Source organism: Euphorbia lathyris, chromosome 1, assembly GCF_963576675.1.
Source record: "Euphorbia lathyris chromosome 1, ddEupLath1.1, whole genome shotgun sequence".
Taxonomy (NCBI): domain Eukaryota; kingdom Viridiplantae; phylum Streptophyta; class Magnoliopsida; order Malpighiales; family Euphorbiaceae; genus Euphorbia; species Euphorbia lathyris.
This window is the reverse complement of record NC_088910.1, coordinates 36,849,697-36,870,267: the sequence shown is the minus strand read 5'-3', so window position 1 is coordinate 36,870,267 and position 20,571 is coordinate 36,849,697. Positions and strand designations below refer to the sequence as shown.

Here is a 20,571-nt window from a genome sequence, read left to right as displayed (position 1 = left end):
AGCTTTAGCATCAAATTTTGCAAGGTTATCTTTTGTATTGAGTATAAAACATTTACACCCAAAGGCACGAAAGTAGCCAATGTTGGGCTTTCGTCCTTTCCAAAGCTCATATGGGGTTTTCTTAAGAATAGGTCTAACTAAAGCCCTATTGAGTATATAGCATGCTGTGTGGACAGCTTCACCCTAGAAATACTTTGGAAGCCTATTTTCACTCAGCATTGTCCTAGCAATTTCGACAATTGTTCTGTTCTTCCTTTCAACCACCCCATTTTGTTGAGGCGTTCTAGGAGCAGAGAAATTGTGGTCAATACCACCGGCTTCACAGAATTCGTCAAACTGTTGGTTTTTGAATTCTTCGCCATTGTCACTTCTAATATGAGCTACTTTTAGGTTTTTGTCATTTTCAAGCTTCTTAATCAATGTTATGGACGTCTTCATCCTTGCTACTCAGCAAGATGACCCAAGTATACCAAGAGAAATTGTCTACAATGACTAAGGAGAATTTCTTACCGCCCAAGCTGAGTGGCTGGACAGGTCCGAAAAGGTCCAAATATAGTAATTCCTATGGTCTCTTGGTTGAGACAATGTTTTTACTTTGAAAAGACTTTTTCGTTTGTTTACCTTGCTGACAAGCATTACATAATTGATCTTTTTCAAATTTCAATTTGGGCAATCCCTCAACTAGTTGCTTTCTAGCCAATTTGGCAAGGAGGTCCATGCTTACATGACCAAGTCTCCTATGCCATAGCTATGAGTTATCCTCTTTAGATACTAAGCATATATTTTTGGAAAACTGTTTTTCTAAACTCAACATATATACATTGTCAACACGAGGGGCAGTTAAAATCAAATTATTTGTTTTTCCCTCGAGTATTCGACACTGAGTAGCATCAAATATAACCTGTCTACCACTATCACAAAGCTGAGCTACGCTCAATAGGTTATATTTGAGACCCTTAACTAAGGAGACTGACTCAATGGTGGGGTTACCTCCGATAGTACCTGACCCTACTATCTTATCCTTCTTATTGTCTCCAAAGCTTATGTTTCCACCTCGTTTAAGCTCAAGTGTGATGAACTGAGTTTCATCACCAGTCATGTGCCTCGAGCATGCGCTATCAATATACCATAGTTTCGATTTTTCCACGCATCTCAGGCTCACCTGCGTTTTTAGATCATTCATCTTTAGGTACCCAATTATTTTTGAGTCCTCGTTTGTTAGCATAAACAGGTGCAAAGTCATGTTTTAATTTGTGACGGCATACTTTGATGGTGTGGCCTTGTTTTCCACAGAAGTCACAATGAGTTACCCATTTAGGGTGACTTTGTTTTTGGTCACCACCATTGTGCTGAGCATGCCAACATACCTTAGTGGTATGCCCTTTCTTTCCGCAGAAGTCACATTGGACAATCCGCTTGTTATACCAACACACATCTCTTGTGTGTCCCTTTTTCCCACAATAGTCACATTGAGTGAATTGTCTATGCTGACTAGTACCTGAGTACTCAGCATGGGATTTATTTTTGTTTGAGCCTTTAGTTTGGCTCTGTAGGGATGTGACATCCTTTTTCAGTTTCTTTGAATCTGATTGGACTTCCGAGACAACCTTATGCATGATTTCAATATTACTATGCAGAGTTGAGTTGTCTTGGAGGAGATATCGAAGGTCAATGAGCTTGACCTCTTCAATCTCGTCACACCGCGTGCTGAGTGCTTTTATTTTCTTATTACATTTTTTAGTCAGTGTATATAAGTCACTCAGGGCGTTAACCATTTCATTTCTAAGCATATGTAAGGATGTTACCTCATTGGAGTATTCTTCTTGTTCAGATTCTTCAGAGAGGTCAGCATGCTCAGAATGAGTTCGGTCAGCAACATCATCGGCCATAAAACATATGTTTGCCGACTCAGTAGCTTCAGCTTCTGACGATGTTGAGTCGTCGCTGTCACTCCATGTGGCCACCATTGCCTTTTTGCTTCCCTTCTTTTCTTTCTTCAGATTTGGGCAGCTTGACTTAATGTGCCCAGTTTGATGGCACTCAAAGCATGTGACAGACTTGGAGCTGTCCTTTTTATATTTGTCACCAGACTCAGCTTTGTACCTATCGCCTCTTCTGAATGGCCTCTTGCTGTTCTTTTCATTTTTTCTGAACAACTTCTTCATCTTCCCTGTGAACATGGCCATTTCCTCATCATCTGATGAGTCAGCTTCGGTTGAGTCAGCTTTCATGACAAGTGATTTTTGTTTCTTGTCTTCTGACTTTTCTTTTGCTTCAAAATTTTTCATAGAGATCTCATGAGTCAGCAGAGATCCGATCAGCTCGTCGTATTTATATGTTGTCAAGTCTTGAGCTTCTTCCACGGCTGTTTTCTTAGCTTGCCAGCTCTTTGGTAGGCTTCTCAGGATTTTCTTCACCTGCTCTTCCTCCGTGAAGTTCTTGCCGAGCCTCTTTAACTCATTTATGATGTTGGTGAATCTAGCGTTCATTCCAGAGATGTCCTCATTGTCGTTCATTTCGAACAGTTCGTATAATCTCATATGTTGGTTCACCTTTGATTCCTTGACCTTGCTTGTACCTTCATAGGTTACTTCAAGCTTTTTCCAAATCTCCTGTGCTAACTCGCAACCTGAAATCTTATTGTATTCTGCAGCATCTAGCACACAGTGAAGCATATTGATAGCCGAAGCATTGTTTTGTAATTTTTTAAGGTCATCTTCTGACCACTCAGCTTCACTCTTGACAATTTTCTCATTGTCAACAGTTTTATAAGGCACATATGGGCCTTAAACTATTGCAAGCCATAAACTCATGTTTGTGGCTTGAATGAAGTTCTTCATCCTATTCTTCCAAAATGTATAGTTTGATCCAAAGAATAGGGGAGGCCGACTAATTGATAATCCCTCAGGGAGTATCTGTGTTGTTTGGTTCCCTAGAAGGAAACGACACTACACCATAGATGATCTATTACAACACAAAATACATGTGTTGCTTGAAGTGTTGCTAGAAATATGATTAAATTTCATATATTCCAACACTTTCTAAAAAGTGTTGGGATAGATATATTAAATTTGTTAATTCTTATTTATTATAACACTATTTTTAAAGTGTTGGTAGAACTAGTTTTAAAGTGTTGGTAAAGATAAAAGAAAATTATAAATTTTTGGTTGGAAAATTTTGAGTTTGGAGGGAAGACTTATTTTATTTCCCTCCATTTCAAAAAGTAAAAATAAAATAAAATATATTAATGGTATAATTGAATTATATTGGGTAATTACTCCGTCAACATATCTGCTCTCTCACTCTCTAATCGATTAAAAAGATTACCCTCACATCTGCTCTCTCTCTCTCTCTCTCTCTCACTCTCTCTCACTCAGGTGGTTCAAATGGAATAGCCAATTTATTTTCGACTAGGTGGAGCTAGGCGGACTGAGGCGGAATGAAGCGGCATTAGGCAGAGGTAGGCGCAAATCACAGCCTTGCTATTTTTGCAGCATTTTTCATAAATTTGTGCATTCAGAAATATCCTAATTCCTAAAACCAAAAATTGAAGCCTCTAGAAAACCTAAAAAGCACTATAAAATTCATCGAAGAAAACCAGAAGAATTGTGGGAAGAATCGTGGGATTAATCAATGACCAAAAAACCTAGAAAACACGATGAAGTTCTTCGTCTTCCTACCCAGGTAAGGTAAGCTTTTCTTCGTTTGATTCTATTTATTGTTTTTGATTTTGTATCTGTATTCTGTAGTGTAGCATTGAATTTTTTTTTCAGTTTATTAAACGTTAAATTAGAAAGTGTTGCAAATGTGTACTGAAAAGAGTTGCTACAGACTAAAAATGTTAAATGACAAAGTGTTGTAAATGTGTAAAAAAGTGTTGCTTCTAAAAAAATGTATTGAAAAATAAAGTGTTGCAAAAAATATACTAAAGTGTTGCTCAAATTTTTTCAACAATAGTGTCACCAGATCTATGGTTATGCCAACACTTTTATTGTAGTTGCCTTAGATAAGAAAACTGTTGGTATAGACATGTATGGTAACACTTTTATTACAGTTGCTACAAATTTGAAAAAGTGTTGCTACAGACATCTATGGCAACATGCAAAAACCCAACACATTTTTATGAGCAAAAGTGTTGCCTTTTTGTCTAATCCAATACTTTTATGGTCTTTGCCAACACTAATTGCCTGTTGCAGTAGACCATCTATGGTGTAGTGCGAGTGCTGTTCTCAGCCATTTATCGGGATCAGCTCAAGATAGTTATATCTTTGAGTAGTGAGCTATTTGGCTCTGATACCACTTGTTGGTCCCGTATGATTAGTTCCAAGGGGGGGGGGGGGTTAGGAACTAATATAACTTTTTCTTTTTAATTAAGTTGACTTAATATATTTTTTTGAGTTTGTTAACTCAGCTTTGGTCAGTACGGCCGACTGTAGCGTAAGATAGCTTTGGTCAGATGTTGACTAGAGCTATTTTACATATGAGTTGGGAATTGACACTTTTGTGGTCAGCTTCCAACTCAGCACTCTTATTTACTCAGTGTTAATTTAAACAATTTATATGCCGAGTAAATATGACAAGCAACACATGCATATATATATATATATATATATATATATATATATATATATATATATATTGAGAGAGTTAGAGATTACTCAGCACGACTTATCCTGGTTCGGCCTCTCCACCTACGTCCAGTCCCCAGAATCCCTCCGGGCTTTTTAAATCCAATACTGAGCTCTTTAAAGGTAGAGCACAAACCGTTTACAAGGTAGTTGAATATACAAGAGTATCTCCTCTATTCGTCTACTCAACTCCTACTAAGTGTTATAACCAAACACCTAGATTTCTCTACCACTAAGCACTCAACACTGAGTACTCAGCACAACACTCTCAATTTTACAATTGATAAAAATTGTTCTTTTCAAATGAAAAACACTTTAGATGATTACAGAGAATCAATCTAGCTTTTACACAAGAATAGAAATTTGGTGTAAGATCTCTTTTGGTTTTTGTGTGCTTTGTATGTATGCTTCTTCTTGTTGTATTCAGCTATTGATCCAAGAATGATCATGTCCTTTTATAGTTAAGGTCTGAAGCAGAAATGATTTGAATCTTGGATTTGTCCGTTGATCCAAACGGCTTCTTTTTGAGACAAGGCTCTGGTCAGCTTCAGACTTGCAGGCCAATCCTGTCGTCTGAATTCCGCAGGCGTCAGGTTTGTCCTTTTCTTACAGATTTTATCTTTTTGTGCCAATTTGTCTTTTATCAACAGAACGGTTGACCCATACATCTCGAAATTGGCTTTTGCATAATTTCAAGGTTTCTATTATTGGTGCAGACAGCTGTCGGATCTTGTCTTTTAGCAAACGGAACAACCGCGCTGTCCTGAAGATAACTCAGCTTGTCTTTGATAGCCGTTGTCTTTGATTGTTGCTAATACAAATACTGAGTTCTCTTTTGCTCAGCTTCCATGGTCAGCTTCGTTCTGCAAGACATACTTCTAAAGAAGACTTCTCTACTTTTGATACTGAGTTTCATTCCACTCAGCTTCGTTGATTTGCTTGATCTTGAAGCTTCTGTTCTGAAGATAGCTTTTCTTCTTTTACTCTGAGTTCCACTCCACTCAGCTTGTGCTGTATTCTCATGCTGACTTCATCTTGTCTTACTTTTTATTTCCATTTGTATTTATTTGTACTCATCATTGAACAAACATATTAGCACAATTAAATCAAAGCACTTAAATTTAATTGTTCCTTAATCATGGATTAACTTTAATGATTTTGTCAAATCAAAATTATGTGGAAAGGTGTTTCAACAGTAATATGGTACGGAGAGTTGGGCAGTGAAACACTGTCACATTCATAAGATGTCGGTGGCGGAAATGCGTATGTTGAGATGGATGTATGGTCCTACGAGAAAAGATAGGGTGAGTAATGAAATAACTAGGACAAAAGTAAGAGTTACATCTATTGAGAATAAAATGAGGGAAAACCGACTAAGGTGGTTTGGCCATGTAAGACGAAGAGCGCTTGATGCGCCGGTTAGGAGGACTGAAGAGTGGCAAAGGGATGTAGTGGTGAGGGGTAGGGGTACACCTAACCAAACTTGGAGGAGGGTGATTGAGAGTGATATGAGTTTATTAGAGATTGAGGAGAATATGGCAGTGGATAGGTCAGAGTGGAGGAAGAGAATATCGCTGACACGACTTGATTTGATTGCACGGTTCCATATGACGATTCATGTTAGTCGATCCCGAATCATTTCGGAACTAAGGCTTTGTTGTTGTATCCTAAAAAGTTCCAAAACGACTGTCATCAAAATTTTATTATTACTAAATTTTAGTAAATAGAGATAGATTTTGAAGAGTTTGATAAGAGTTTATTCACTACTACTAATTTTGATAGGTACGGTCAAAAGTTTTAGTATTAAAGTAGTATCACAGAATTTTCATCACTAATATTTTAATAAATATTCTCAAAAGTTTTATAAGAGATTCATTAAAGTAAAAATATAAAGGTATGTCACAAAAAAAATTCCAGAAATCCATCGATAAAAAAAATATAGAAACGAAAATACAGATAAAAATATAAAGGAGAAAAGAAGAATAAAATGATAGGTGTAGGATTGAACAATGATTTCAAAAACAAATTCACTCATAAATTATTATAGCTGTAGGATTCAACAATGATTTTTCCTATCCACAACGTTCCTACAGTTACAAAAAAATGTGCATATAAAAATGAATGTGTTGAATTTAGTGTATGAACTTGGGTTGCCATTCAGTTCTTGCTCGGATGATCTCAGCCTTGTCTGCCTGCATCCTAAGCAAGTGTGTATATTCCAACTCTGCTTTCTCATAATTTGAATCTACATGATCACTTGTGCTTGTCAACGACTCCAGAAGGTTCGTTTGTCGGCACTCTCTTCTATACTCTAGCGTCATGCTTCTCATATTGTATTCCCCCAGCACTTTCATTGGCATACTCTATATTAAATTAACACCCATTTATCAACATACAGTATATTCTATATAAGAATAACCTCTATATTGTTATAAAAAAAACTCGGTTCCAACTTGGTAATAACCTCTATTTAGTAATAACCTCCCAATTGTTATACCAATAGTCTGGTTTCAAGTGTATTTACTGTAATACTAATTTAGTGCATACATATAGAGATCGATCACAAGTGCAGAAAATTAATTACCTCTAAGATGTATCCAATGTATTTAACATTATTAACGTGCTGATTGGCATCCATGTCACTCCATCTTGGCTGCAATTGCATCATCATATACATTAATTTAATTTAATGAAATGAATTGTATTTAAGATAACTATATAATTAGACTTACAGCTAGACCAGATTTGATAGTCTGTGCAGTTTGATCCGTAAGCTTATCGATTTTATATTGACAGTTGTTGTGTAGACCAATTGCAAGCTTATTAGTGTAGAATGGTACAACCTCTTGCCTTACTTGTTCTGGTATTTTCGATAGTTTTCTTGTTTCCATGTTCATTATCACCCATGTGCTGTTAAGACATCAACGTAATAATTAGGGTTGTAAACGAGCCGAGTGGAGCAAGATATCAGCATATTAAATAAATGTAAAGGTAAAGGTTGTACCTTGTAGCTCTAGTTATGATATCTTTGGTGTTATAATCTCTAATAATCCAATCTCTGCGCATTCCATTCTTGCCAGCTGCATCAACCCAAGTATCTATCTCAACCACATCTCCCCAGGAGCTATATTTCTGTACTTGAACGTGAATGCGAGTGACCACCCATATCAACTTCCGCAGTATCATCTCTCGGGTTGAGCCAAACCCATTCCCAGCTAGACCAGACCCCGTCACATGGTTAAGTGCTGTCTCCTGAAGAAGATTCATCAGAGTTTCCATGGTGGCTGTTTTATCAGGCCCGATTTCATACGATCTAATCACGAATGTCTGCCTGTAAACCAGTTTTTCATCCACGAATTTTCCTAGTAAACATGAATGGTCTGAAAGTTTTTTATGATCTTCCATTACTGGTGTCGGAGGACTAATCTCTGCTACATGTATACCGTTCACCTTTTTCCCCTTTACACCTCTTTTCGCCGTGTCCTCCATCGCCATTATTGCAATCTTTTTCCTCTCTACTTTGTGAATATCTCCCGGAAAATGTAAGCTAATGTTGCACTTTGCTGCCATGGATGTCATGTCGGAGCTAAATGTAATGAATGAGAGAAAAATAAATGAGATTGAAGAAAAAATTTAGTTGTTTTATTTTAACGATGAGGTATTAGATGGTCTAAATAATATAATTAAATTAATTAAGTTGTATATATATTTGATACAGGAAGATGAAGTTGACAAGGAAGCAAATAGGGTAAATGGGGGGAGGAAATAATACTAGTTGGTCAACAACTCTAATTGGTAGGAGAGAAAATTGAGAGATTTGTGTAATTAACTTGCACGTCAAAAATTAAATTAAATTATGTTTATACGTGTTTTTTTATAAGGTTAAGGTGTAAAAATACCTAACGTCTAAAATGGTGCAATTTTGCCCCTAACGTTTGTAGCCAAGAGCAATTTTACCCCTAACGTTGGTAATTTGGGTCAGTTTCAGACACTATTATAAAACACAGATATTTTTGTTCATTAGTTTACACCAATTGTATATCAATTCATTCTAAAAAAAAGGATTTCATATCTTTTGTAATTTAATAATAGAATTTGAGATTAATATTTATAAATTCGGTGAATTTTTTGAATTTTTTTATCTAATTCGTACAAAAGACAGTATATTGTTTTTTTTTTTTTTCACATCTCAACATATGTTTATGATTTGTTACTGATAAAATGACGCACATGTGACGTGTAGATGATAAGAGTCATGACCAAGAAGACAGTTTGATGAATTATTTTTGAAATTGATCCAATTTATCAACGTTAGGGGTAAAATTGCTCTTGGCTACAAACGTTAGGGGTAAAATTGCACCATTTTAAACGTTAGGGGTAAAATTGCTCCTTAGCCAAAACGTTAGGGGTATTTTTGCACCTTAACCCTTTTTTATATTTCGGCGGTAGACCTATATTCATGATTGTTGAATACATTTCTTTTTTTTCTTTGATGTTTTATGATATCAGCATCTCTCTTGTTTAAATCTCATTTGAACTGAGGAATTGTAATGGGCACACAAATTAAAGTATTGTCTTTATATTGTTTTCAGTAGAAATTAATTTTATTACGTTAAGGCACACAGCTTTCAATAAATTAATTGATTTATATAGATTCACAAATGCTATTTTTTCTTTCATGATAGTATTTATTTTGTATCTCTCAACTAATAAGAATTATATACTTTCTGTTTCATAATTGATGTCTTTTTATAAGAAAAAATTTACTCTTTCAATCTATGCATATTAATTTATTTTTATCAAATATATTAGTATTTAAGTTGGTTTTTTATTTTGGAAATAGATAAAAGTTAATTAATATATGCAATTAATACAATGATAACAAGGTCTTTTAATTAAATTTCTTTTTATATTTTCATTCTTATGTCTTAACTTAATTTTTTTTTATTATAGAACAGATAATATTATGGTTTTGGTCCATCGAATCCAAAATTGCAAATGTTGTTTGGTTGCTGGAGAATTTTTTTTTACTAAGAATCTATTTCCTTTGGAGAAGGCTTTTCGATGAATTCAACACACCTATGTATGGATTGCTCTGGTTAAATTACATAACCAAATTTAGTTTGGCTCGTATTACGTCGAACTTGAATTACCAAAGCAAAGTAAAAAAATTGATTCTCAAACCTAATTCAACTTGTAAACTATTATATTTATATAAAATTAATAAATTTAAATTATAATAATGTATAATAAAAAATACATGTTTATAAAAAAATGATCCAATTAAGAGGTTCAGTTATATTTTTAGATTCATTAACAACATATTTTTACCAAACAAGATACTTTCATTGTTAACTTATTCGATATACTCTTACTAGATAGATCAAACCACCAACTACGGACAAGTGTTATGCGACGCAAATGCAGACATCTCTGAATGCGATTTTTGCTGCGAACAACTGCTACAATTTTAACTGCGATTTTTAGAATTTTTGCATCAAATTCAATAGTAAATGTTGGAAAGAATGTATGTTTCCATCTACTTGCATCCAATAACAAGAAATCATGCGATTTTTGGGACTTGGTAGGGTTTACGGATTCAGGGTTTAGTTTTTCATATTATTTAGAGTTCAAAGTTATGTTTAGTAGCATGTTTATGCATTGGAAACTTAGGCTTAATACATCATTTGCCCTCTGAACTTGTCCAAAAAGCTTGATTGGCCCCCTGAACTTTCAAAGTGTTCCGATAGCCCCCTGAACTTGCAAAAAATGTTCAGTTAGCCCCCTGAACTTGAGTAAAACGTAATCAATTGATCACTCGATTGTAAAAAAAGTAAGTTAAATACGGAAGATGTATTCCACGTATCTTAGAATGTTATTGCATAATTAAAAAATAGATTAAAAATGAAGTTATTGCTTGCTCAACTATACAACTTGTCTTCTCAAATATTAGAATTGTATATTCCGATTTTGGTCGTTTTACTTTTTATAAGATTCGTGGAATACATCTTTCACATTTAACTTACTTTTTTACGATCGAGTGATCAATTGATTACGTTTTACGCAAGTTCAGGGGGCTAACTGAACATTTTTTGCAAGTTCATGGAGCTATCAGAACACTTTGAAAATTCAGGGGGCCAATCAAGCTTTTTGTACAAGTTCAGGGGGCAAATGATGTATTAAGCCGGAAACTTATTTGGGATGTATTTGCGTGATTGAATGTGTTAGAAGTACTGTTATTTCAACAGCTCTATAATGTTGCAGTCATGAAAAGCCTTACACAGTGGAAGCAACTGCGGAGAAAATTCATATCAGTCAGTTGAATTTCCTCCGCAGTTACTTCCACTGCGAAATATTTTTATAACTGCGAAAACAATTGAGTGGGGGAGTACCTTCACATTCTTATACACTTCGAAGGGATTGCCGCAAATGTGAAGACAATTATCGTCACAGTTTTATCATTTGTTTCGCAGTTGCTGCAATTGTGAAATATTTTAAGCTTGTTTTTTTCGAAGTGGCGTTAACTGCGAAGTAGTTTTGTTTTCTTATTTCCCTTATCCCAAATGCCAGTTTTTTATAGTGTGAAAATTTCCGCCAATATTCTTCTAAGAATAATTCCAAGAAGAGAAAGAGAGGAGCACGTCTGAATGATAGTTTGAACGGCATCAAAGGATTCAAGTATCCTTTTAACTTGAATACAAAGACATCAATCGCAGTAAGGGCTGATTTGAAGGTAATGGAGAAAGTAGAGTGTAAATTGTCAAAAAAATCAAATGGAAATGTTTAACAGGAGTTCTTTCAGACATTGGGTGGATAGAAAACTGTGCACATTATTTACTTTCATTAGAGAGATGTTCAACGCCAAAGGAGTTGAACTCAAATTTGGAGAATGGGTGTTCGAACTTATCACCGTGTTAAGATTTGGTGAGGTGGAACCAATTTTACAAAGGATGAGTAATTTAAAGAATAAGAACAGACTGAGAGTATGTACTTTGGAGGAAATCATAGCTTAACTCACAAATAAATATATGAAGCTTTCGAGAGCACAAATTGGCACAATGAAGAAGAGTATGATGTAGTATTCATGATGATGTTGTATGTTATACATCACATCTTCTTCAATACCTATCCATCTCATCCAGTCGATAACAATATCATCGACTTCACTGACTTTCCTAAGCTGTTTCCATATATGGGGAGTAGTTGCTTGAGAGAAGAAGTATATGACCATGGTAAAAGCTATAACTGGTTCTTTAAGAAAAGAAAAGTTTGAGTATCTCAATCAAGGAAAGATCGATAGCGGCGTTCCATATCAACTAATTGCGTTAGCACATGCATTCCAGATATGATTTGTATATATATTGTTGAATTTAGATTTGTATCAACATAGTTTAATTGATTTGAACTTCTGTACACGTTTAATTTTTATATGACAGTTACCATTAGATTTAATGTCCATTTGTTTCTATTTTTCGGAACTACTTTTTGTCTTTAAAATGTGTTTGGTAAAATTGCGAAATAACTATTTTTAATAGAAAAATTAACTAATATCAACAACAAGAAACATGAATAAGTGAACTTTTTTTTGTTAAAAATAGTTGTTTCGAAATGTTACCAAACACATTTTATCTTCTATTTATAATTAAAAAGGAAAAATGGTTTCGAAAAATGGAACGAGACGAGTCAAGATTTAGTTTTATTATAATATTAGATGATACTTTTTTAGGAAAATATTAGGGTGAAAAAATTAAAATTATAACAAGACATAAAATTAATAAATTTAGATTTAAATAACCAGATAATAGCACATTTAGAAGTTTCAGTTGAGTCTTTAATGATTTGTGAAATTAAGATGGAGCAGCATAGACATTAAAATGTAAATGCAGTTCATATTTTGGGCCTGTTGAGCTGTATACTATCCGATTGGGCTTCAGTTTATTGCACTACTTTTGGGCCCTTTGTAGTGTGGCCTTATCTATAATTGTTATTTAACTACGGGTCAATACATAAATATCATAATTAAATACAAAATTACATGTAAGTCATATCACCAAATTTAATTTTTAATATGTCATTGTTCTCTATATATTATGATTTTACACTATAATTTAAAAAAATTAGACTCCAATTCATAAATCATAAACCCTAGAAAATATATTCTAGACTTCTAATTTATAAATTTTAATCCTTAAAATATATTAAAAATATTGATTTTACTAGTTTGACATAATCTAAAATTATGACTTGATATAGTTGTAAATTATTTTTAAAACATGAATTTTTGTGTAATTTTCCCTATAAGAACTCAGATTGATATGCCCATTTTTTAACATTGTCTATTAGATGAAAACTCTTTTCCTTTTGTCAAATTATTTTTTTTTTGGTAGGAAGGGAAAAAAAGACAAAAACAAAACAATACAGTCTAACCCGGGATCAGCCTAGGAAAGCTAACCCCCACCATATCATCTAAAAGAAGAGAATATAGGAAATCAAGAGGAGAGGAGAAAATTGAGAGACCCAACAACCTCACATGGCCTTCAGCCGCAAGACGGTCCGCCACCATATTCTGATCCTTTTGTCAAATTATGGTTACTGATTCAATTTTTTTAAAAAAACAATTAATTTTCATTTTTTAAAAGGCTGCCCGTATTGATAAATTACATTGAAAGCATGTGAATGTGACATAATTAGAATTATTTTTCTACGTATGGTAAAGTTGTAATATTTTAAGTCACTCTTAACTTTCATGTAACTAGCCCTTTTAAATCCTATAAGGAAAATTTAGGTAGAAATTTTTTTAAAAAAAATTTACCCTTATATTAAGTAATAATTTGAATTATATCTGTTTACCAAAAAAAATTAAATTATATCTAAGTAAATTATTATTTTTAATATATTTTAAGGACTAAAATTTATAAATTTTGAATCTAGGATATATTTTTTACAGTTTAGAATTTATGAATTGAGATCTAGAATTTTTAAATTAGGATATAAAATCATATTTTATTTGTGATACGTAGAAAAGAATGACATATTTAAAATTAATTTTGCTAACATAGCTTAGTTGTAATTTTATATGTAATTGTAATTTTCATGTGAAAAGCTTATCCTAAAACTCCATATGGAAATTTACATAGAAATTCGTTTCTTAAAAATTATCTACGATTATATCAAGTAATAATTTTAAGGTCCAAACTATATGCAGTCCCTGAACTTGTCACTTTTGGTTATTTTACCCCCAGGACTAATGAGACGACCTATTTGCTCCTTCAGCTATTTAAAAGTGGTATTAGCAACTCCTTATTTTCATTATAACGGAGATAATAATGACATGTTCTCATTGCAAGACCAATATCATAATAAAAAGAGTTATGCACTGCTAAAGCAAGCTGCAAATGAGGTTAGTATAGACAGTACACATGTTCTATTGTAAAAATTGCATATAGGTTTAACTCCTTCTAAATCGTCTACATATATGCAGGCTGGTTCCAATACTTCCATGAACATTTGTACTAATATTGGAACTTCATTTTGTTTCCGTTATAATAAAAATAGAGGGTTGCTAATACCACTTTTAAATAGTTGAGGGGGCAAATAGGTCGGCCCGTAAGTTTAAAGGGCAAAATGGTCAAAATTAACAAGTTCAGGGGGCTGCATATGGTTTAGGTCTAATTTTAATTATATCTAACTATATAACTCATTATTTTTAATATATTTAAAGACTAAGATTTATAAATTACAAATCTGATATATTTTTTAGAGTTTAGGATTTATGAATCGAGATTTATGATTTGTAAATTAGAATATAAAATCTTATTTTATTTATGATGTATAAAAATAAATGATATTTAAAATTAAATTTGATAGTGTGGTTAAGTTATAATTTTCTATCTAATCATGATTTTCAAGAAAAAGCCAAACTCCATAATACCCTAATCCTGTATTACGAAATGAGTCCTTACACAATATTTTTCATTTATTTATTAGGAAATTCTTAGGTTGGATTAGTATTAGTCCTTACCATTCAAATGATATCATGTATTTTTAATCATGATATTCTTTGATTGGAAGGATCTGTACTCATCGCGGTCCATAACATGACCTTTCTATATTAGCAAATTAAAAGTTGAAATAAACTCTATAATTGATAGGAAAATATTAACTCAGCTTTAAAAATTGATAATATTTAACAAAATTTTTAACATTAAAATTGATTGTATTCGACTTACTTGTCAAATATTATCAACCTTAAAACTAAATTAATATCTATTTTTGCAATTTTCCCTAAATTAAATATCTACTTATACCTATATAATAGCTGAACTAAGAAAACCTAATATTATGCTTCCAAGATGAGGGGTCAAAGCTAGGAAATTCTAAAAACACAATGAAAGTCTCTCCTTCACATTCCCTCCATCCAATCTTTTCATTCATTGCAACGTGTAGAGGGATTTTGTAATTGTTTCTCCTTAGAATCTGAAAAGACATTAGAGGAATTTATAATGGTTTATGAATCCCACAATATATAGACTCTCATAAATGTTGGACTACGAAGATGAATTCATTGTTTTGCTTTGCTTATGGTGGTTTTTAAGAGGTATAGTTTAAGAACATGTTTCCATATTTCTACTTTTTATTTATTGTTTGTCCTTCTTGAATGTTATGTTATTTGATTTTGGTGCGAATAAGTTAATTATTATCGCCCTTAAGGATGTCTCACTAAGAATGAGAGGAAGACAACCCTTGCAGAGAAAGTGCTTTTTGATCATGGACAATTATCAACACATTTAGATGAGGTTTTCATCATTATCTTGACAGTAATGACATCACAATGATGCTCCTATACGCGCCGCCTCCCATGAGATCATTATTACATTCAAATAATAAATGTATTAATGATATCGAAAGACTCTTCATCATCCCCATTTTCCTATAAATCAAGAAAAAATTGGTGTACATCCTTCTTCTCGCTCCCGCAGCTGAAAAATTGGCAAAACATGTAAGTTCCTTCATTATTCTTTCAATCTTTTGCTTCGTAATTTCATTATTTCCTTTGATGGCTAAACTATATCCTAGACTCTATATACGATGGCAATAACAACTACCCATGTCGATAAATGTTGTTGTTAGATGTGATTAAACAAAAAAAAATGAACACAGAAAAGATATGAACAATAAAAACTGGAAATTAAAGAACAGATCTAGACAAATTTGAGGCATGTATTAACAGTCTCCTTAAGACAGATTTCGTCACTATTGACGATCGCCTTCTAAGATACAACAGATTATGTAAGTGAACTCTTATCGTGTGTAAATTTGTTACCACTGGAGTAGAAAACAAGAACAACATAGACAGACAAAGAGTAGAAAAATTCCATAGAGTATTTTTTTATATCTTTCTAGTCTATAGTCTCTGAATTTTTACAGTTCCATTCTATATAAATAGAATTCAAAAGAACATATCTGTTCAGAAACAAACATGACTATTCACGGATAGACATGATAGTTCATGAACGAATACGATGATTCACAAATGGATATGATTGTTCACGAACGGACATAATGATTCATAAAGGGAGGTGCTTATTGATATTTTAATTAATTTCATAATTTTATTCATTTTACCCAACAACCCCCAATATGAATAAAATTGCAAACGAGACGCTTACTACGTGGTGATAACCTTCTACAGTCAATATCTACATAGGATAGGTAGTAATGTTCCTTGAACCTTTCTTTGTGAAAGTATATTTATTTTATTGGCTGACTAGTAATGCGATGTCCTTGAACTATTTTGTTTGTTGTGTAAACGATGATATACTCCATACAAATACTAACATAACATTGTATTGGTTCTCATAGTTATGTTCGTTATGGTCATGAAAATCTTCATCTTCTACAAGAGTTTCAGAGAACTAAACCCCATTAATCTCCTTTAAAACGACACACTTCACTCTCACATAGGTGATTTATTTGCTCAGAATACTGACGTACAATGTATTATTAAAAGCACATATGATCCTTTTTCTCATTTTTATATCACTGTTTACACCATATGATGAATGACTTTAGGTTTAACCCCCACATTGATCACACAAGGTTTATACAATTAGGTTGTTCCTTTGAACCTAGATCTTGAGATCTCCAGTCAATAAGTAACGCCTTAAATTTAGTGGGCTTCAATCCCATTCCTTTTGATATCTTTTCAATTTGATCTTGGTTTAACCTTTAGGTTGGCGGGTTCCCAATATTATCCTTTGATTCTGCAAAATCAATAGAGCTTATACCCGCTAAGATCAATTGACTAATGGCACTATTATACACAAGTTTTTCTACTAGCATTCATCATTCGGAAGCTTTTTTATACTGCATGTTCACCAATAGCCCCTCTATGTTTGTGTCAAACCTTTTATGGTTTGGCTTCTTCACTAAACATGATTTTTTTTTGCTTCCTTCCATCATTATGACATACTTGTTTTAAAGCAGTTTGATTTCGACATTTTTAGTGACTTTTACAAATTAAATTTTCTAGCTAACTAATGTTCATCTACTAGCGTCTACCTCGACTAGATAACATCTTTGCTCAAATTTTTAATTTATGACATTTTACTTTTCTAATGGATCAACTCCTACGCATGAGAATGTTAAAATATAGAATTTTCGTATATCATCATTATCATCTCTGAAGAAAACATATTTTCTTTTTTTATGGATCATTCTCTTGTTATTTCCGAGTCCACCAGGAAAAAGGAACTCAAGTAATTGGAACATTCAATTGAACTATTTCTTTATCAAAGTATATGAAAATCATTATGAATAATTGTTGTGAATTTTACTATTTTCTTATTCTGATTTATATATTTCTATTTGTAGATAAAGACTGAAACTTATCTAGCTCCCCTTACTGATGTTGCATATTATTACCTAGTTAAACTAGAGGCTCTTCCTATTAAGGTCTAAGGTAAATGAGATTATCATATTTAAGTGAAATGGTAGCACATTAATTCTAGCACTGTGAGTTTTAATTAGTGAGTTAGAGAGGCCATCCAAAGCCAATGACTAATTTGGTAGCTCAAATGAATTTATTAATTTAGTATCTAAACTTGCTAAAGCAGTGACACATGAATAAATGTTGATGACTAAAACACATTAAAATTCAATGGTGGTTATTAGAAAATTAAATCTCATTAATTGAATTAAATAGAATTACTATTCATTATTAATTTTGTAAAGCGTTTTGGTGGTTACATTGGTTTTAATTGTAATTAGCATGAATTAATTCGGTAAAAAAACATCCTACTAGTTCGGTTTTTAGAGTTCATCTCTCTCTCTCTCTCTCTCTCTCTCTATATATATATATATATATATATATATAGTTACTAAAATTAAATTGAATTAATGGAATTAATATTTATTATTAATTCTGTAAAACGGTTTAGTGATTATAGTGGTATTAATTGTTATTAATTTTCATTGAAATATTAGTTTAAAATCAACACAACACATAAAACGTTTAATCCATATAGGAAAACCCTAAAACCTAAAAACAATAAAATAAAAATTATTGAATAACTCAATTTTTATCCATCTCAAGGATACCATTGACATTGTCATTTACAAAATTACTTGATATAACCATATTGGATTGACACACTTTTAAAGAAAAGTGTTAACTCAATCCAACGAATCCTCTAAAAAAAGATTTTGTTTTTTAAATCCTAGCTCGGAATGTGCTTTATAAGTTGTTTAGCATCAAATAAATAAAAGTATGGAAAGAAAGATAAAAAGACATATGTTAATGTATTGATTAAGACTATAAAATGAGAGATGCGGAGGGAATATAAGAAAACATACTTTTAATGCATTTGAATAAAATCATTAATTAAAGAGTGAAAATTAATATTTAAGAAAAAAAAATTTATTAAATTATTTATTATTTTTAAAAAAATAATAACATAGTTTCACATCCCGTTTTTGAGATTTAGCAGCTAACAAGTTCAAAAACGAGACATCCTTGAGGGATATGTGAAGTTTACTAAACGAGGCTACTATCGGGCTTTCCCCTACTATACTATAACTTCATAAGCATGTTTTTGACCCTTGATTTTCTTATTTATGTATGGACATAAGGTTGTTGGATTAGGTTTGGAACCAGTAGGCCCAAAATAGATTCAGGGATCATATAATACATAGTAATTAAATTAATTAATTACAATGTTGTCCCACACGTACATAGATTTTATCTACAAGAAATATTAAAGAAATAACCTATGCCTGTAATATACATACATTAATGCATTTAAGCCTCCTCCTGAAGCCACGTGTGACCGACCTAATTGATGAAGAGCATGAACACGTGGCTTGTAACTGGGGAAAAGAACAAACCCATTACGATTTATCACCACCACATGGTGATTAAAGTAGGATTAATATTTTATTTACTCATCTTTAAATTAAATTTGCAGGTCCATCATATGCATCTCAATCTGGACGGTGCTAAATCACTTGGACACGTTTAAGGCAGAACCCGATACTCGCTCCTTGATTGCCACGTGTCTCATACCCTCCAATATAAGTAAAAACCTCTGCCTTGTCCTTAATATCTCCAAACTGTCTTCTTTCATATTTAAGTCATCATCACTTCGCTTCTGTTTTTATCGGTTTTTATTTGAAGAAAAAACAGGAAACTATGAATCGGTTTTGGACGTTTCTGAGTCATGTTCATACTCTTTCTGGGTACGTAATAAATATTACTCTCTCTTTTAAGTTTCAATTTTTGTTTTTAATTTTTTGTTTTTAATTAGTCCAATAATATTTCTAATACAACAACACAGTTTACATAACCCATGTTTTCCATGTTTTCAATCTATCGTTTTGTTATTCTCTTGTACAGGCCGGTCTTGATGTTGCTGTACCCCTTGTAAGAACTTGTACCACTTATTGAATTAATTACAAAATTAGTTTTCCTAATTGAAATGAAGTGATTTTGATTTTATATTCAGATATGCGTCAGTAGTGGCGATAGAGAGTCCTTCAAAATTAGATGATGAACAGTGGCTTGCTTATTGGATTCTGTATTCATTTCTGACTCTTACAGAGATGGTTCTCCAATCCATTTTAGAATGGTATTTTGATATTTTTGTTTTCAATTTCATTATCACATTAAAGTGGGTTAAATAAACGATAAAGTTAATTGTATCTTGTTTTTTTAGGATTCCTATATGGTATACTTTGAAGTTAGTCTTCGTTGCGTGGCTAGTATTACCACAGTTCAGAGGAGCAGCTTTTATATACGAAAGATATGTGAGGGAAAATCTGAGGAAATATAGAGGTGGAATTAGTCATTCTAATGAGCACACTTCTCCTAATGCGGCCACTGGAAAAGGGAAGAACAAATTTGTTCAGTTTATAACCCCAAAGAAAGTAAGTTCCATTTCTTTTTTTAAACAATTGTTGTTGGTAAAATTAGCACAAGCATGTGCAGTATATTGTTTTATGTTTACGAGAGTTGTTGATTTTTGGAAATACCTGTGAATTTGTGCATTCACCGTTAGATATAAACTTATATCTAAGTCTAGATCTAACGGTTGTTCATTAAGGGGCATGTGATCAACAACACCTATATATATTATATATATATTAATAAGTAATATTTTCTGATACATGGACGGACAGGGAGAGCATGAGGCTTACTGAAGGAGGATGAGGAGGAAATTAAGGATAGATTAGAGACTAATTGAGTTGCTGCTTTTGCTTTGTTGGCTTGAGTTTTTTTTTTAATTGGTTTGGGTCTTATCTTTTCAATCTTTGAATGTACAAGTGTTACTAATTTTGAAATGTTAGATGAGGGGGTCCCTCCCTACCACTTGTGGACCCCATCTGTAATGTTGATAGGGATGGACACTTTACCTAGTTAATAATAATATTTCCTTTCATTTTCAAA

At 32.7% G+C, this 20,571-nt stretch overlaps 2 protein-coding genes across 2 annotated transcripts; one reads left to right on the top strand and one right to left on the bottom strand.

Moving 5' to 3' along the window:
- Nucleotides 1–6,667: 6,667 nt before the first annotated feature.
- Nucleotides 6,668–8,280, bottom strand: LOC136230754 (palmitoyl-acyl carrier protein thioesterase, chloroplastic-like). Its single transcript, XM_066019955.1, has 4 exons — nucleotides 7,633–8,280; nucleotides 7,361–7,538; nucleotides 7,213–7,281; nucleotides 6,668–6,991 (listed from the first exon to the last, which is right to left on the bottom strand). Exons 1-4 carry the CDS (start codon nucleotides 8,205–8,207, stop codon nucleotides 6,761–6,763), a joined length of 1,053 nt encoding a protein of 350 aa, XP_065876027.1. The 5' UTR covers nucleotides 8,208–8,280; the 3' UTR covers nucleotides 6,668–6,760.
- Nucleotides 8,281–19,217: 10,937 nt separating this feature from the next.
- Nucleotides 19,218–20,571, top strand: LOC136230665 (HVA22-like protein e). Its single transcript, XM_066019851.1, has 5 exons — nucleotides 19,218–19,364; nucleotides 19,522–19,548; nucleotides 19,631–19,753; nucleotides 19,841–20,051; nucleotides 20,304–20,571. Exons 1-5 carry the CDS (start codon nucleotides 19,318–19,320, stop codon nucleotides 20,322–20,324), a joined length of 429 nt encoding a protein of 142 aa, XP_065875923.1. The 5' UTR covers nucleotides 19,218–19,317; the 3' UTR covers nucleotides 20,325–20,571.

Bases quoted from the DNA above. Each gene is read 5' to 3' on its own strand.
- LOC136230665 (XM_066019851.1), top strand. From the start codon at position 19,318: ATGAATCGGTTTTGGACGTTTCTGAGTCATGTTCATACTCTTTCTGG. The intron at 19,365-19,521 runs GTACGTAATAAA...TCTCTTGTACAG, and splicing joins CATGTTCATACTCTTTCTGG to GCCGGTCTTGATGTTGCTGT. The intron at 19,754-19,840 runs GTATTTTGATAT...TTGTTTTTTTAG, and splicing joins CTCCAATCCATTTTAGAATG to GATTCCTATATGGTATACTT.
- LOC136230754 (XM_066019955.1), bottom strand. From the start codon at position 8,207: ATGACATCCATGGCAGCAAAGTGCAACATTAGCTTACATTTTCCGGGA. The intron at 7,539-7,632 runs GTACAACCTTTA...ATGTCTTAACAG, and splicing joins ATCATAACTAGAGCTACAAG to CACATGGGTGATAATGAACA. The intron at 7,282-7,360 runs GTAAGTCTAATT...ATGCAATTGCAG, and splicing joins CTATCAAATCTGGTCTAGCT to CCAAGATGGAGTGACATGGA.